Below are 19420 nucleotides of genomic sequence, written 5' to 3'. Positions count from 1 at the left end.
ACTTAGAAAATTTTCTAAGTTTTAATGCAGACGCATCCGTTCTGAACGGATGCGAACGTCTGCATTATCGGAGCGGATCCGTCTGATGAAACATCAGACGGATCCGCTCCGAACGCTAGTGTGAAAGTAGCCTAACACTGCACACATGTACCATATAACACTGCACACATGTACCATATAACACTGCACACATGCATACCGCGGGACAGTCACAGGTTGTAGCAGATGGCCCACAGTCCCGGGATGGCTGTGGCAAGTCCCGATTACAACCTTATCTGCGCACTGAGGACACAGATACAGTTAAATACACTGGTGTAGCAGGGAGCTCCCTGCCCCACTATTCCCTGTGTTGTGCCCTCCCTGAAAGGCAGGCACAATGCGGTGACATCATCATCATCATCATGAGCTGGAGAGAGCACAAGGCACAGGATGATGTGCTCCAGGAAAATGGGGCTAGGTGAGTATTACTTTATTTTATTGAATTACTTTTGTAACTGGGCACAACTACTGTGTGGGGTCACAAAAGGGACTGGGCAGGATTGGGTGGTACAGATTACCATTAAGCACAGTTAGAGGCGTGGTTTACTGTAAAAAATAATTGCTGCGGTGCTATATGCCACTAATACCATAATTCCTTGGCCTTTTCAAACATTGGTAGGTATGCACATATACATGATCATACAACACTGCATATATATATATATATTCATCATGTAACTCCTACACAGACACAAACCCACATGACACGCCACACATGTATCCACCGCCGCATAATATTCTATACATATCAGTGTACTACACCATCACACAACACTCTGCACACATACACCATCATATAACACTCTGCACATATACACCATCATATAACACTCTGCACATATACACCATCATATAACACTCTGCACATATACACCATCATATAACACTCTGCACACATACACCATCATATAACACTCTGCACATATACACCATCATATAACACTCTGCACATATACACCATCATATAACACTCTGCACATATACACCATCATATAACACTCTGCACATATACACCATCATATAACACTCTGCACATACACACCATCATATAACACTCTGCACATATACACCATCATATAACACTCTGCACATATACACCATCATATAACACTCTGCACATACACACCATCATATAACACTCTGCACATATACACCATCATATAACACTCTGCACATATACACCATCATATAACACTCTGCACATATACACCATCATATAACACTCTGCACATATACACCATCATATAACACTCTGCACATACACACCATCATATAACACTCTGCACATACACACCATCATATAACACTCTGCACATACACACCATCATATAACACTCTGCACATATACACCATCATATAACACTCTGCACATATACACCATCATATAACACTCTGCACATATACACCATCATATAACACTCTGCACATATACACCATCATATAACACTCTGCACATATACACCATCATATAACACTCTGCACATATACACCATCATATAACACTCTGCACATATACACCATCATATAACACTCTGCACATATACACCATCATATAACACTCTGCACATACACACCATCATATAACACTCTGCACATATACACCATCATATAACACTCTGCACATACACAGCATCATATAACACTCTGCACATATACACCATCATATAACACTCTGCACATATACACCATCATATAACACTCTGCACATATACACCATCATATAACACTCTGCACATATACACCATCATATAACACTCTGCACATATACACCATCATATAACACTGCACATATACACCATCATATAACACTCTGCACATACACACCATCAAATGACACACTGCACATGTGCAGAGGTCGCAATAACGCCCTTACAAGTGTCATAGATGCCTGTTCAGGCCATTTTACTCCCTGGAAAAAGACTCATGGGTATTTTTACGCATGGTCTTTTTCTAGTCAGGAGAGCTGTATCAGAAGCTGCCAGGTCCGACACACATGAAGCCCCGCCCCTCTCCAGAGAAGCCCTGCCCCTCACTGGCATCTCTCTCACCAGGAGCAGCTCCAGATTCTGGATTAAACACTACATTGTGGTTACAGGACCTGTGCTGACGTCACAGTCATGTGATCAGCCATGTATGTGGGAGGAGTTAGGGAAAGACAGGCTCCATGTAGGACTGTGCTGGTGGAGAATGCATAGTTACTTTATGTATGGAAGGTGTGAATAAAGTAGCACTATGTCAGTGTAACTAGTGCATTGTACAGTTTTCTGTGTGTAATGGGTATGTGGTAGATCTGTGTATGTAATATGTGCATGGCAGCGCCAGACGGGCCCCCATGCTTGGCAGCGCCAGGCGGGCCCCCATGCATGGCAGCAGTGGTCTTATGTTTAGTGTATGATGTTGGATAAATGTAAAATTGTCTACATTTATTTCTGCATGGGAGACTAGCAATGGTTCCCTGCAGAAATATCAGCCTCATAACGTTATGTGGGCCTATGCATTATATATGTGAATTAGCGCAAATTTTGTACTCCTCCTCGGCTAAAAATACTCCTCAAAATTGTTAAGAGGAGTATTTTTACTCTTCTGGAAAAAATGTAGTGCGACCTCTGCACATGTGTATTATCCACAGTCCTACTTATGTGACATCTAACTTTCAGAAGTTACTCGTACCTTCTTTTTCTGCGTTTTATTCCGATTTTCTAACCAGTCATCCACTTGCTCCTCAATGTCTTCGATGCTGACGCCTTGATCATACGATGGGATGAAAGCACCAAAATTAGAATCAGTAGCTGAATAGACAGGAAATTCAGATTTTGGCTTTTTCACTTTTGGCTTCTTCTCTCCTGCAAACAAAGCAAAAGGAAAGAAATCCTTCACACCACTTCTATTTAAAGCATGCGTTCACATTGTACAGTTTTAGGCTCAGGACAAATCTGCCTTATGGTTTCTATTTTGAATGGACATATGACTGCTGAGGTTAGTCACTGGCTGTAGAGGTGCACATTGCGAGGAAGTTTACCACTTCAACCGCTAAAGACAAATCCGAAGCCACGAAGCCCAAAAACAGCAACAGGTAGGACTCTTCACAAGTCCTGCTGGGTGGGGGGATATTTTTAAAAAATATATCCTGGACAAAGCCTTTAAGTTTCCCAAAAATTTCTGAGCAGGGAGGAGGAATCTGATTAGACGCTATGGGTATCTGTCCAATTTTCCCCAGCACCAGTTTTGATAAATGTCAGTATTAGAAACTATTTTATATTTAGGAGCAGCTTCACAAGTTTAAAAATCATGCATCTGGATTATAACATATGCTGTATCTCAGGACCAATGCAAACTACAAGTGACTTTTGACAATATTTTGTGCAGTTCCCATCACATTATGATTCATGTGTGAAACGTAGGGGATAATATTTGTAAATCTTCCTCCCATGAGTTTTGCATTACAGCCCTCCTCATTCAAAAGAATAGGACTGAGCTGCAACACTCGATATGGACATGAGTGGCGCAGTTTCTAAAAAAGCTTTTCCTCATTTTGGAAAACTCCTTTAAGAATTCCTTGGAGCAAGTGGCATTTATCATGTAGAGAAAGTTAATACAAGGCACTTACTAATGTATTGTGATTGTCCATATTGCTTCCTTTGCTGGCTTGATTAATTTTTCCATCACATTATATACTGCTCGTATCCAGGGGGATGAGGTGGCCGGGACGAGAGCTGCTGCACATGTGCCTATGTGCGCTGCCACAGTCCTTGCCACCTCAAGCACAACCACCACTGCTGGATTGCTAGGTGGTCATATAACCCCTGGAAACGAGCTGTGTATAGAGTGATGGAAAAATTAATCAAGCCAGCAGAGAAGGCAATATGGACAATCACAATACATTAGTAAGTGCCTTGTAGTAACTTTCTCTACATTAAAAATGCCACTTGGTGAAGCGAGACAACCCCTTTTAATGTTAAAATATCCTAAAGGGCCTTTCACACAGGTCGACTGAGCAGGCAATTATCTTGAGTGAACAATTTGTTCCCAATAAACTAACTGCTCAACAGAGGAGGTGAGAGCTGCACTGGGAAGAAGAAATAGTTATTGCTCGCCTCCACCCATTCCATCCAAAGAGAATTAGTGTTACTGGGTAACAGATCCCCCTCGATGCTTTCACCCAATAAACAACCATTTGCTCATTTATCAGGTGATCAGCGGCACCTTTGCACAGGGCAATTATGGGAACTAGTGTTTGTATGATTGTTCATGCTCAGTAGCCCATGTAAAGGGTCCTAATTTACAATCCCTAAAAAAAATTATAATCTGTGATACTAGTGACAGGTTCTCTTTAAAGAGAAGAGAAGAAACACTGCAGACTTTTCACATGGGCCAATACTCTGGGCAATGATCAGGAAGAAGCTGTTCGTTCCCGATCATTGCCCCCTCATTAATCTGCATTAATATGCAGCAATCACCCCCCTCTGTGGGATGAACAATTGCTACTATGATTGCAGTAGATCATGTGTGGTACAGGGCTGGTTCTAAGCTTTGGTAGAAAGAGATGTCACATCCTATATGATATCAGATTTTCATTTTTAACACTAGTCATGGGATGACCCCTTTTAAGGGGGACGCTCAGTCATTGACTTTTTGTCTGCTGACTGGATCACAGTCTCTCCGGTCTGTGGTTGAATTTTTCAAAGCTCTGGGTCTAATCTATGATGACCCAGATCGGACCTCCCTGGCCCGAGACCAAGGTACGCGGCCTTCGTCAGGGAAAGAGTTCTGCCGAGATTCATTGCTCTGTGTTTAGGAGGTGGGCTACGGATACTGAGTGGAACGATCCGGCTCTCCGTAGTCAGTTTTGTCAGGGATATCAGAGTGGCTGAAGGACGCTTTGGCCTTTCATGAGAACCTGAGTCTCTGGAAGCCGCTATGTCTCTTGCAGTACGCATTAATAGACGCCTGAGAGAGAGAGAGAGAGATCTAGGGGGCCCCACTCTCAGGACGTACTATCACATAACGTATTGTCTTCCTCTGACACTTTGGGTGAAGATACTACTGGGTTTAGGTCTGGGGACAAACCCATGCAGTTAGGGGGAGCTACTCCCGGATCCACTTTTAAGCATTCTGGTCGTAGGAAGAGAGTGTGCTTTTTCTGCGGACAGAAAGGACATTTAATTGATCTATGTCCATGCATTCAGCTTCAAAAATAAAATAAAAAGGGGGAAGTTTAATTCCCATCTGACAAATCTTATTTGTCTTTGCCTGGTAGTACCAGATTTCTCCTGACTGCTGAGGTAGCGCTACAGTTCAAGACTGTGGGGATTAAGGTGTTTATCGAGAGTGGGGCAGGGGTCAACCTGTTTGATGCTCAGTTTGTCCGTATGCATGGGTTGTCTCCAAGTGCTTTAGAGAAAAACATTTCCATTTTTGCTATTGGTTCTGCACCTCTAATATATTTATCCCAGATGGTGCATGACATCCGATTAAGAGTTGTTGACTTTCATCAGGAATTCATCTCGTGTTTTGTGTTGGAGGGTCTCCATGCTCCGTTGGTTCTGGGTTTACCGTGGTTAAGCAGGCACAATCCAACCATCGATTGGCAAGCTAGACAGATTCTAGATTGGGGTGATTATTGCGTCGACAATTGTCTGAATACATCTTTTTCTGTTTTAACTATTAAGACATTACCCTCTTTTATATCGGATTTTGACAATGTATTTTCTGAAAGTGGATGTCAGGATTTACCTCCGCATCGGTAATATGATTGTCCTATCAACCTTATTCCCGGGGCCAAGCTGGCCAAATCTAGGTTGTATAACAACCTTTCTTTCTGGACTGGAAAGAAGGGCCATGAGAGAGTATATTACAAAGAGTTTGGCTAAAGGACACAAGACCTTCCAAATATCCAGTGGCAGCAGGGTTTTTCTTTGTTAAAAAAAAAGGACGAAAGTCTTCGGACATGTCTGGATTTCCGTGAGCTCAATGGGATGTCCATGATTCTTACCCTCTTTCTTTGATTCCTGATTTGTTTAACCAGATTGTTGATGCCAAGGTATTCTCCAAGTTGGACAAGGGGGCATATAATCTGGTCAGGATCAACGAAGGGAATGAATGGAAGACGGCTTTTAATACTCCTGAGGGGCACTTTGAGAACCTGGTCATGCCTTTTGGGTTGACCAATGCTTCCGCGGTTTTCCAGCATTTTGCAAATTACATTTTACATCACCTTGTGGGGAGGTTTGTAGTCGTGTATTTGGATGACATTCTAATTTATTCTCCAGACATGGAGACTCATCAAAAATCACGCTAGACAGTTGTTACAGATCCTAAGAGATAAAAATTGCTATTTTTGCTGTACATGAGGTGCAATTCTTGGGCTACCTGCTGTCATCTTCAGGTTTTCGAATGGATCCAGAGAAAGTCCATGTTGTATTGGACTGGGATCGACCTAAAAAAATCTGAAGGCTTTTATGCGGTTTTTGGGGTTCACCAACTATTACCGAAAATGTATTCAGAACTATTCGACAGTGGTGAAACCCTTAACTGACATGACTAAGAAAGGGACGGATGTCTCGGTGTGGTCTGATTCGGCATTGCGAGCCTTTTCTGGGGTTAAGGAGTGCCTCGTTTCTGCCCCTATATTGGTGCAGCCGGATGTATCACAACCTTTCATTGTGGAAGTTGACGCATCCGAGGTGGGGGTTAGGAGCAGTTTTATCGCAGGTCCTGTCACGTAGAAAATGGCGCCCATGTGCATTTTTTTCTAAAAACTCTCTGCCGCAAAGAGAAATTACGATGTGGGTAACAAAGTTGCTGGCCATTAAGTTGGCTTTTGAGGAGTGGAGTCATTGGTTGGAAGGGGTGATTTATCCGATCACAGTGTTCAAAAACCTGGCTTACCTTGAGTCGGCTAAACAACTGAACCCGAGACAAGCCAGATGGTCTTTGTTTTTCACCAGATTCAATTTCATTGTCACTTATCGTCATGGGGTTAAGAACGTCAAGGCAGATGCCTTGTCACATAGTTTTCCTGGAGGTGGTGATTTTGAAAAAATCTGAGTCCGATACTGTCGGAAGGGGTGGTGATATCTGCTCTATACCCTGACCTAGAGGTGAAGGTGTTAGAGGCTCAGGGGGACGCACCGGAGTCTTGCCCCTCTGGGAAATTGTTTCTTCCGTCAGAATTGCGTCATAAGGTGTTTGAGGAACATCACTCTACGGTTCTTACGGGACACCCTGGGAGTAGATCCACTGCGGACCTCATCTTTCGTAGATTCTGGTGGCCGGGGTTGCGTAAGTGTGTTGAGGACTATGTGTCGGCCTGTAGTATCTGTGCACGCGCTAAGGTGACACATACTCGACCTTCTGGATCTCTGCTTCCGTTGCCCATGCCGTCCAGACCATGGACTCACTTGTCTATGGATTTTATTACTGATCTGCCTAATTCGTCTAGAAAGATAGTTATTCTGGTGGTAGTTGATCATTTTAGTAAAATGGTGCACTTTATAGCATTGCCTGGCCTACCTAATGCTAAAACACTTGCGCAAGTGTTTGTTGACAACATTGTGAAACTTCATGGCATTCCCTCTGATGTGGTCTCGGATCGTTGTGTCCAGATTCTGGAAGGCGTTCTGTACTCGGCTGGGGGTACAACTGTCTTTTTCTTCTGCTTTTCATCCTCAGACGAATGGACAGACGGAGCGCACTAATCAGAGTCTTAAGATGTTTTGTCTCTGAAAAACAGGAGGAATGGTCCTCGTTTTTGTTTTTGGCAGAGTTTGCCATAAACAATCGTATACAGGAGTCCACTGGTAAGTCGCCGTTTTTTGGGGCATATGGGTTTTACCCGCAATTTGGCACATTCTCTGATTCAGATACTTCTGGTATCCCTGAGGAGGAACGTTTTTTGTCATCATTAGTTTCTATATGGCGGAAAATTCTAAATAACTTGATGAATATGGGCAACAAGTATAAACGTGTGGCTGACAAAAAAAAAAAAAAAAAAGTATGAATGGTTAGGACCTAAGTTTGGTGATTGTGTGGCTGTTTACAAGAAATATTAAGTTGAAGGTTCCTTCTTGGAAGTTGGGTCCAAGGTTTATTGGTCCATATAAGATCACTACCATTATTAATCCTGTAGATTTTCATATTGAACTTCCTCAGGCTCTGAAAATTCATAATGTGTTTCACAAATCTTTGTTGAAGATATATGTTGAACCTTTGGAGTCGTCCCCCTTGCCATCCGCTCCTGTCATGGTGGATGGCAGTTTGGAATTCCAGATCGCCAAGATAATTGACTCTAGAGTTCTCCATAGATCTCTTCAGTACCTTGTTCACTGGAAGGATTATAGAACAAAGGAGAGGATGTGGGTACCAGCATCTGACTTGAATGCTAGTCGTTTGGTGAAAGTCTTTCACAGGTCTCATCCAGATAAGGTTGGTCCTGGGTGTCGGGAGGTCACCCATAGAAGGTGGGGGGGGGGGGGGGTGTACCGAGACATACGGACGTTCCCGCGACAGGTGGCAGATCGGTGAGTCTGGCAACACGTGGTTTTGATCTGACATGTTTTCCATTTGGATCAAATGACGTCTGTGTTGTTTCTGGTGCTTGCCACACCTTCTTTCCCCAGGTGTGGCTATTAGGGTAATTTAAACTTCTCTATTTATTGTTGTTTTTCCCACTATGCTATGCGGTTTATAGCTTCTGTTAGACTTGTGGTTAGCTTGTGTTTGGTTCTCGGCTGAGTTCCTGGTGTTACCAAAGATAAGTGTTTACATGTGTGCTGCCTTTACCCGTTTGCCATTAGGCCTCAAGTAGACTCCTGTTTGTCCTTCCCTTTGGAGGAACAGTTAGACTCAGTCCTGACATTAGTTCCAGGGTCCTATAGGGTGAGATAGGATTCTAGGTATCCGGTGTATGAACTTGCCTACCTTTGGGGCCTGTTCATACTAGTAGTCTGTCAGAACTGGAGTTAGGGTTTTCTCTGGGAGGAGTCCATCTTCCTTCCCTAGTTTCCAGGCCTTATTCTAGTATCCCCTTTCCCTCCTATGCTCGATGTGGTGTTTTTCTCCCACACACGAGCGTGACATTAACTTTTCATAACCCTGGGGTGACATTGTGAAAAGGCCTATTTACACGGGGTGATAACAACCTGAATGATCGGATACAGTTATTGCCCAGTGCAAACATGTCCACGAAAGTAAATTTGCTCATTAGTTGCTGATGACATCTTTTGTGCTGACCTTAAAATCATTGTTGGTTGGCAGCACAGCCACTAATGTAAAGAGGCAACTGCCTGTCACTTGTAATGGACACATGAGAGATGATAAAATGAACAATCAATTCCATGTGTAAAAAAAATACATACAATACTGTGCAAATGTTTTAGGCAGTTTTAGAAATACAGGCAGGTACTTATCCATCATGCAATAACATCAGGGAAGCATCTGAATTTATTCTGCGTAAGAACAACGACTGCGAACATACAGTCAATGCCATTAAGGACTATCTTCAGGGTCCTGGAAGTGATGATACGACCTCCACAGAGTCCTGATCTCAACATTATCCAGTCTACTGGAGATTACATGGAGAGACAGAGGGATCTGAGCAAGCCTACATTCACAGAAGATCTGTGGTTAGTTCTCCAAGATGTTTGGAACAACCTTCCCGCTGAGTTCCTTCAAAAACTGTGTACAAGTCTACCTAGAAGAACTGATGCAGAAGGCAAAAGGCTGCTCACAGTAGATATTGATTGGATTTTTTTCATTTATCTTTTGTTCAATCATTTTGTTAGTTGATATAAATAGACTAGTAACACTTCTATGTTTGGAAGCATTACATTACTTTCAAGCATTTTTCCACACCTGCCTACAACAATTGCGCGGTACTGTGTATATCAGCAATCGGAGCTCATTACGGGCAGTTTATCTGAGGAGGCTTGCATGATAAATATAGACAACCAACATACTTAGCAATGACTCCAGCTCTGCTTGGGCTTCAGCTTCCTCTTTTTCTTTTATCTTCTTCTCATTGTATTCCACATAAAACTGCTTCGCCTCCTGTTCATGTCAACGAAAGTAAATGAATATCAGACACATTTAAAACACTGGTTAAAAAGTCTCACATTCCTCCATTAACACCCCAAAAAGAGTCGACTGCTTTTCTGATGAAGATTTCTCACATAATGCACCTTTTCCAAAATCCTGGAAGTGAGACAGACATTCACATCTACTCCACTTATACCAGCAAGTAAAAAAAAAACACTACAGTGAATAAGAAATATTAGAGAATCTTTACATTTTTCAACCCCATAGAGACCTAATGGACTGAAGTAGTTCATGTAACATGGTTAGCCATAGATGCAGTCAGCCTATATGGACAGCAGTGTGGACTGTTCTTCATGTATGTACAAGGAGCCGACATAGAGATCACCCTATGAAGCTCATTCACAGGCTAAGATATGGGTAAACTATTATAGCACATTTACAGGGATTGCCAAAGTTTGCCTTGAACGCAAAGTATTTTTTTCAGTAAAAGAAAAAAAAAATAGATTTTTTTTTTTCTTCTAGAAATAGCACCATTCCAGTGCATGTCTGGTGCATGGGCCGAGCCTAGTAATAGAGCTCATTCACCTAAAAGAAAATAAGCCCATGGAGACACCACACGGTGAAAAAATAAAATAAAATCTAACTAAATACATAGCTCCCCAATTTCATCACCTATAAGCAGATCAGCATTTTAATGGCTGCTGCTGACAACTCCATGGTACATTGTGCCCCAGTTTATACATAACTTCAGTCCCATTCAGGGACCATGTTACTTAATTCGTTTTGCGGTGCCAACATCATAAAACAGCGCTCTTTCCCAGCGGCTGTATATCACTGGCACAACCTGCGTATCTCCAACAGTAGGGGCTGAAGTGTACAACTGGGAGAACAGCTGGCGTCTCCGAGGTTTCCCAGGATCCAGGGGCTCAGCATGCGCTGATCCTGAGTTACAGCATGTATTATAGCCCAGAGATATAGGCTCAGCATGCGTGGTATGTATACCAATAAAAGGAAGGGTCACAAGGACAAGAGGTGAACGCACTAAGCTGGGTCCTACACGTATAGTAAAATGCTGTTACTTTTAACCAATAACTACACGTACTGTAAGCTCAAGTAAACTTTTACAAGCTCTTACAATTTAAAAACATAAAATAAAATTTAAAAAATGTGAGGAATGAAAAATAATGCTACAGCATGCATGCTACATAGGGTACAGTAATTTTTGCCCCTCCATATCCCTACAGTCATAACTATTTTAATGCTGGCCTTCTGTTCGATGACAATTTCATCCTTTAGGTTGTGCAGTTTTCATTTTGTGAGCATTTTTAGAAATTATTGGCTCACCGCTGCCCCGTGTGGCTATTATGCTTATTTTATCCAATGCCGGTGGTCAAGTCGACTGGCAGGTGGTCGTGCATTTACAGCTCCTTCTCATCCCTACATAGCCCAGGGCGCAAGCAGAGAAGCGATACTAGGCAGACTCCATGCGCATGCACTGTGTGGAGAAAGTACAGGGGTGAGGAGGTTGCGCTGTCAGGTCGTCACAGGAGCAGCATTATAGCAGCACAATGCACAGCCCACCAACACCGCCTTGAAGGACATGGATCCCCGTGGGGACAAAAAGTTTTAAACGACTAGAATTTTAACGAATAACACCTTTGGCGTCTACCACAACTTTTAGGAGTGGAAATCTTACAAGGCTTACTAAATAATCGGATACTGTGAGAAAAATCCCAGCCTTGCATGTGGAGGGACGCCACGGGCCTTGTCTATCAGATCTATAGCAGGAGCAGATTACATTTGTACAGACGTATCAGCGTCGCGGGCGTCAGCCTCGCCTGACAGATTCTCTCAAGGATACGACTGCTGTTGTCTACATCCGGACAGCCTGTTATTACCTGTTGTGAGAATTACTCCAGCATCATATCATCAGTATTTTCATATGAAGGATATAACTAGGAGAATGACAGCTGCCACGTGGATCGAGCGTAATGCATATAATTCACAACAGAACCGATGCTTTTTTAAGATGGAAAAATAGAGCTAAGATAAGAAATCTCATACTTCAAAATACGTGGTAACGTGGAGGAACACCTAGAGCAGAAAGCGCTTGTTTAATCTTCACATTACAGAGGGTGGAAGAAGTAGGCATTAGTGAGCAAGCTCCATGTCCGATTATGACGTGCGCGCTTACCTGGAATAGCTGAGGCAGGGACCTGACCGTGAGATAAAACCAGAGTCCCAACTTGAATGGAAGCAAATCCCGCCACTGCGGTTTTTCAAGGACCCTTTAAAAAGATAAAAGAGGTGACAAAATAAGTGGGCAAAAAATGACACAAAAGAAAAAAAAAAAAAAAAATTAAAAAGGGTCATCAGGTTAATTTTTTTGTAATAATTAATGGCTTAAAAAAAAAAATAAAAATAAAAAAGTCACACTCATACCGATCCTTTACTGCTCCCGATCTGATACTTCCTGGTTCTCCTACCGATGTATACTTTCTGGCCCCTCCCAACAGGAAATGTGACCGGCCAATCATTCAGTGCCTGAGTGCACGGCCTCAGGCAATCACGTTCCATGTCCAGAAGGACCATAATGTAGACTGGCAGGGAACAGTCAATTATCCCCCAATTTTTTTTAATACACTTGTGTCTCGATATTGCTGTTAAGGCGCATTTGCAAGCGCCAACTGCGCAGGAAGTTATCTGGAAGAGACGGTTCCTTCCCAATAACTGCCTACTCATCAGTGGAGGTAAAGAGCTGCATGTACAGGCAGCAATTACCTTCACTGTATGGAGACGAGGGATGGCTACTTCAATACGGATTCAATCATTCTGGGCAGCAGATTGTTGATTTATTGTGCTGCATAAATTATGATTTCACCCAATGAACAAGCATCTTGCGCATTCATTGGGTGATCTGTGGCACCTTTACACTGGCTGATTATCGGGAACGAGCATCTGTACTGAAGCTTGTTCCAGACAATTGCCCCATGTTAATCCAGCTGCACAGAATCTCTATGGCGCCCCCTGCTGTTCTTTTCATTCTCTCTCAAAACTCCATGTCCAAGTGCTATGAAAAAAATAAAAATCACTTTTAGTGCGCTGATCCTTACTGTCTAGTCATAGCAGGAGCCACTTTGCGACCATTCAAAAGAGGATGCAGAAATAAGCTCGCTAGCATTTGTGACCACCACCAGTAACACATTAGGTGGACGTCCTAAAAAGGGAATGACAAGAACGCCACAACAAGCACATAACAGCAATATTTAGACACAGGAACATTTAAACAATTATTATTTCTGTTCTGCAAGATCTAAGAGTGAATTAATGTTTATTCATTGGACAGCAACAATGTAGGGCGCTGTGCTTGGTGAGCACGGAGAAGACGGTGGTGCACACAGGAACACCGGTGCCTTCTGAAACCGCTAAAATCGGTGGGGGTCCCAGGTGTCGGACCCCCCACTGATCAGATACTGATGACCTAGCCAGACAATAGGTCATCAGTATTAAAATCTTAGAAAACCCTTTTAACTGCACTGAGCGCTGATTACTTTATAGAGGTGAATGGGGCAGCTAAGGACATTTTTAGAATGGCAGTTCTTGTCGCCATTGTTCCATTGTGTTCAGGGCCGGTTCATGTTGCACTGCCCCATGCGCCCTGGCCACGGCTACTTGTGGCTGTGAATTAGGCCACTGTACTTTGTATCTCGTCTCAGTTTTGGTTAATATCCCTGTCTCTGAATGCACCTATTTCTCTGGTTGTCCCTGGTTGTGCAATCTCTTTGCACGTTCTGTCTGTGTGTGGATTCTGTGAGGTCTGTTCCATGTTCTTGAGTCTGTTCCGTACATGGTCTGAATACTGTCCTAGTTCTGTTTGTCAATGTTTTCCAAGTTCCAGCTCTTGTCTGATCTGCCCTGCTAAGTTTCTCCGTGTGGACTTACTATCTCTGTACTATTTCTTTGTGCAATTTTTATCACCGGATGATGAGGTATGGTGGTTGGCGAAGTGGCAGATAATGGTCCCTCTGATGTGCTATCTCCTGTACTTCTGGCTAACAGCTGTGTGTTGGTACTTGTGGATATAGGTGTCCACTGTGTAATGCAGGCTTTGAGTTGGCCTGGATGTTATCTAGGTGTCTGAGCTGTAGTCCCTCACCTGCAGCAAGGTCTGCAAAGCTGTGGGGTGCTGGTCACTCTGCTGACTGTAAACACTGAAGCTTTTCAGGAAAGCTGTATCTTGGATTTTCTTTCACACTCTCTCTGGAGTGGTGATCTCACAGAAGAGATGGTCCCAAAGACCCTTTGAGCAGGAGCAACTGGACATGCTTCCTCTCGCCAACCATACCCTGTCATGCTGGATGTATATACATGACAAAACAATAGGGACAATCCCAAAACATTTGTAGATACCCTCAAAATGTGGGGTACTGCACACATACGTCTACACAGGGGCTGTAGACATGGTAGGTTGGATAGCATTAATCCGCAGAGCTCCTTTATTTTAGATGTACTGAAGCAATAAAACGGCTACAAATGTATACATACAGCTATGTCCTTCCTTACCTTTTCTCTTGATCCAAGACATCCATAAATCAGAGGCTGGAGATGGACAGCCATAAAAAAAAATTATTTTGAGTTACTCTGTCGGGCATTGAGAGTAACAAAAAAGTTTTTCCTTTTTTTCCCAAAGCTGGCCATCTCCAGATATGTCGAAGCGTACTATTGTAGATGCACTATGTATACACATTTAGTGACCCTCCGATCTTTACAGGAAATGTGATTGTCGTCATTACAGCCGTGACTATCTAGTTATAACTGTATTATTCATATTAAGTTTTACGGCTTCCGTCATTCCCGTCTGGCATCCTTATCATGTAGACTTCCGTCATTTCCCTTTGAATAACCAACCAAATATGCAAAAAAAAAAACAGAACACACTCATTACCCGAGTGCTAACCATGACCCTCCATTCACGGACATGGTGAGGACCATCCAGCACAGATTTATAAGTAGGACGTTCTAACCAAAAGTCTCAACAAGTCATTATGGGAAGGCCTTAAAATCAATACTGAAATAACTAGTTTGGAAAGCTGTACAAACAAGCCAACGTCTTAAAACAACATTAATGTCATCAGCCGCTCAGCGAAGCATGACAGGCTGATGTCACCAGAATAGAAAGCAGGCAGGACGGCCTCTGATCTCCTCTTTCCATTGATCCGGCTCAAGCCCCTGCTGGGTGAACTATTCCAAAATGCTTTAATTCTCTCTAAAAGTCAATAGGAAAAAATGTTTTTTTTTTTTTTTTTTATCTTTCAGGACACCGAATGCCATTACCCATCCAAGCTCTGAAAAGCGGCTTCTACGTCACCAACTTTATCGGGTTGGGCTGAGGTCCAAGTAGAAATTTATCCAGACGAAGCCGCTGATTAGAATCCACTGCAAAGTACCCTGAAATCCACGCAGAGCTGCCCCAGGGGCCAACCAGTTTCACTCATCTGCTGCAGTCACCTATAAGGGTGTACATACTGACATTAAGGTTTTGTAGCCTTAGGCTAGGGGGTTACACGGCAACACTGGTGGCGGACAGGATCGCAAAGTAGCGGTGATCCTATAGAAATGCATGGGATCGCCGTGGCAGTCATAAGAAATCCAACACGGCTGTCGAGACGATCCCATTGATTTCTATGGGATCACCGCTACTCAGTGATCCTGGCCGCGACCAGTGTTGCAGTGTAGCCCTAGCCTTAAAGGGCATCTGTCAGCAGATTTGTCCCTATGACACTGGCTGACCTGTTCCATGTGCGCTTGGCAGCTGAAGGCATCCGTGTTGGTCCCATGTTCATATGTATCCGCATTGCTGAGAATAATTGTGTTTTAATATATGCAAATGAGCCTCTGAGCAGAACTGTGTTACACAACGAATCCGAACCCGTGCAAGAGCAAGTGCAAAATAAAGTGTTAATATATGCAAATAAGCCTCTAGGAGCAACAGGGGCGTTGCCGTTACACCTAGAGGCTCTGCTCTCTCTGCAACTGCCGCGCCCTCTGCACTTTGATTGTCAGGGCCAGGTGTGATTGTGTATTCGCTGCCTGGCCCTGTCAGAAAGTGCTGAGGGAGAGACAGTTGCAGAGAGAGCAGAGCCTCTAGGTGTAACGGCAACGCCCCTGTTGCTCCTAGAGGCTTATTTGCATATATTAACACTTTATTTTTCACTTGCTCTTGCACGGGTTCGGATGCGTTGTGTAAAACAGTTCTGCATGTGCCTCTACATACAGTAACGGCGCATGCATGAGACTCCCATAGTCTCACATTAATGGCGGCCGTCCTCATGCGGCCTCGGCGGAGACCATACATTTATTACAGGTACGGCTATCGGGAACTCAAACTATATGGCACAAAGATCTGCATTCATCCAAAAAAAGACGAATCTGAATCGACAGCACTCTCACGGACCATTGGCGGAAGGTGCTCTGGAAACCAATTATCAGCCTAGCAGTGTCCGTGGTATATGGATGACACTTGAAATGCAAAACAAACTGACACAAGGACCAAATAGGGATCCATCATGGACATTTTAACAGATGAACCACTACACGCTTGTCACTGATGTCATCACGGACAAAGACGTGTAAGTGAGGCCTAAAAGGAGAAGACATTTTTGCTAGTATGTCGTGCTAATTGTCATTTGATATATCTGTTGCTACTTTGTCTGATTCATGTAGTCAATGAAAGGCCTCCGATTTATCAGACTATAATTCCAACATTTCAAACCGATGGCCTGTGTATCTCCCATATACTTTTTAATTGCAAAATTTGTACAGATTGAACCAATCATCTAATAAAATTGGTAGCGTTCCATGGAGTAGGTGTGTGCAGACTAAACGGGGTCTCCTCTGATGATTAAGAAAAAAAAAAATGCAGCAAGTCTTGAAATAGTCTTAGTAAAAAATATCCAACCACTTAGTGTACACAGCTCCTATACAAACCTATGTGTTAACCATAATAAAGGGCAATGGGGGGAGGGGAGTAAACATTTATGAAACCTGGTGTGCCAGTATTTTGGCATCAAAATGTCGCACACAGCACCTTGAACAAAATTTTGCGTCCTTTTGTGGCTCTCTCTGTTTTGGAGTACAAGAGTGAGTGTGATTTCAGAGTAGATCACTAATAAAGCTAAAATGTCAAAGTCACTCCAGTGGGGCTGAGGGAGGAGGCCAAGAATCATTTTTTCAATTGGTCTTTATTAAAAAAAAGTGTTCAGTCGTTTCTAAGATATAAGGGTTGAAAAATTTGCCTGTTTGCAAACTTGTTTTATTCCAATCCCATCAGCTGAAGGCTCATGTACAGCTTCTACCTCTGATCTCCAGACATCAAACACTGAAGTTGAAAAGCATATGGCTTAAATAAAGTGTTTATGAGGCCAGGAGATTAGAGTTCTACATGAGCCATCAGCTGACAGGAATCAAAGAAAACAAAGTCAGAGCTTGCCAACAGACCGATTCTTTAACCCTTGTATCACAGAAACGGCTGAACATTTTTAATAAAGTCCAATTGAAAAAAATTATGTTTTTGCCCAAAATGAGTAAAATGCAGTCATTAAAAATACCCCTGTACATTGCCTTTAAGCGGGAAACCACCTTTAATTTAGAGGGTTCAATTCATGAGCTGAAGTGGACAGAGCACAGATTAGGTCACCTAGGGCAGCAGTTTTTCCATATAATCCAAAGCAGGGTGTTCTACAAAGGAGCAGAGGAGACAGAATACACAACTCTAATTCACAAACCACACTAGGTATCCTGGGCGAAAATAGAACCAAAAATAATACAAACTATGCACGCACAATACAATAACTTCCGGCTACAAGTAAAACATCTGGCTTGTAAGAAAGCAAGCAGTCTACTTCAGGAGCCATCACCTGAGGCCAGCCTGTGACTGTCACATCATCCATATCCAATAGGAACATTGCCTCCACAATGAAGGTTCCATATAAAAGCCATGATTTTTCACGGCTGCAATCCTTTCCATAAATGAACAGTGCTGTGAACATGCCGAGATGAAACTCTAAGGCCCCTTTCACACGAGCGAGTTTTCCCCCGCGGGTGCAATGCGTGACGTGAACGTATTGCACCCGCACTGAATCCTGCCCCATTCATTTCAATGGGCCTGTGTACATGAGCGTTGTTTTTCACGCATCAGTTCTGCGTTGCGTGAAAATCGCAGCATGTTGTTCTATAGTCTGCGTTTTTCACGCAGCCCTGGCCCCATAGAAGTGAATGGGGCAGCGTGAAAAATGCATTGCATCCGGAAGCAAGTGCGGATGCGATGTGTTTTTCACTGATGGTTGCTAAGAGATGTTGTTTGTAAACCTTCAGTTTTTTTGTCTCGCGCGTGAAAAACGCATCAAAACACATTGCACCCGCGCGGAAAAAACTGAACAACTGAACGCAGTCGCAGACAAAACGGACTAAACTTGCTTGCAAAATAGTGCGAGTTTCACTGAACGCATCCGGACCTAATCAGTCATGCTCGTGTGAAAGGGGCCTAACTCTGCTTTCAGAGAATTTATATTGATGACCTATCCTCCGTGACCACTGCGGCCTCTTACTAGACCATGTGACGTCACCGTACATCGGCCCAATGGCCAAGTTGTGGCTCAGCCCTATAAAAGTGAATGGGACCGAGCTGCAATACAAAGCACTGCCACTATACTATGTACGGCGCTGTGCTTGGCGAGCTGCTGGGAGCCACCGCACTCCCCAGAGCTCCGGTCAGTGTGGGGGCTCCCTAAAGAAAAAAAAAAAAATGATCGGCGGGGGCAACTAGACTCGATAACCACTTTAAAGGGGTATTCAGATGACAGACATATATGGTGTAAGCCATAGTACAAGCAGAAGCCTCCTGACAGCCTCGGCCATGAAAATTAAAAAACAAAATCGTATCTTTGCCCTTAATTGAAAGCAGAGAAAGAAATTCCATACACAAGACTCGGCAGAAGAGCCGCCATATTGACAGCATGAAAGGTTTCTGCGCATTAGCTCTCTTTCCAGAGAAGAAGGCTGTGCCTCTGGTGCCACCAGTTGGAAGGTAGACACCGTACAGGCGACCCACACAAGGAGAGGATGGTAACCCCCGGGAGACAGAATCCACAATCTTACCGCTCATTTTTTTCAAGGAGATTAGATTTCACTTCTTCCACAGATTTTCCTCCAGCTTTCTTCTTCTTTTCCTTTTTCTTTTTGCTGAGAAGCTCATCCTAAACATAGAACATTAGACATTAGCGGCTCTTCACGCGTAGTGACCATCCATGTACCCAACACAGGTTAACCATTCTGTACAGAAGTGCCT

General features: G+C 43.3%; 1 protein-coding gene across 1 annotated transcript in view; it reads right to left on the bottom strand.

Annotated features, from left to right (window-relative positions):
* The window catches only part of DNAJC1 (DnaJ heat shock protein family (Hsp40) member C1), a 122735-nt gene that overhangs the window by 48185 nt on the left and 55130 nt on the right, over positions 1-19420 (bottom strand). Inside the window, exons 5-8 of the mRNA XM_040434432.1 lie at positions 19231-19328; positions 12269-12362; positions 9996-10086; positions 2710-2882 (exon numbers count right to left, since the gene is read on the bottom strand). Coding sequence (XP_040290366.1) covers positions 2710-2882; positions 9996-10086; positions 12269-12362; positions 19231-19328 — 456 coding nt within the window. The remainder of the gene's footprint in view (positions 1-2709; positions 2883-9995; positions 10087-12268; positions 12363-19230; positions 19329-19420) is intronic.

The sequence above is a fragment of the Bufo bufo genome, chromosome 5 (genome assembly GCF_905171765.1).
Source record: "Bufo bufo chromosome 5, aBufBuf1.1, whole genome shotgun sequence".
NCBI lineage: Eukaryota > Metazoa > Chordata > Amphibia > Anura > Bufonidae > Bufo > Bufo bufo.
This window is presented reverse-complemented; position numbering and strand designations above follow the sequence as displayed.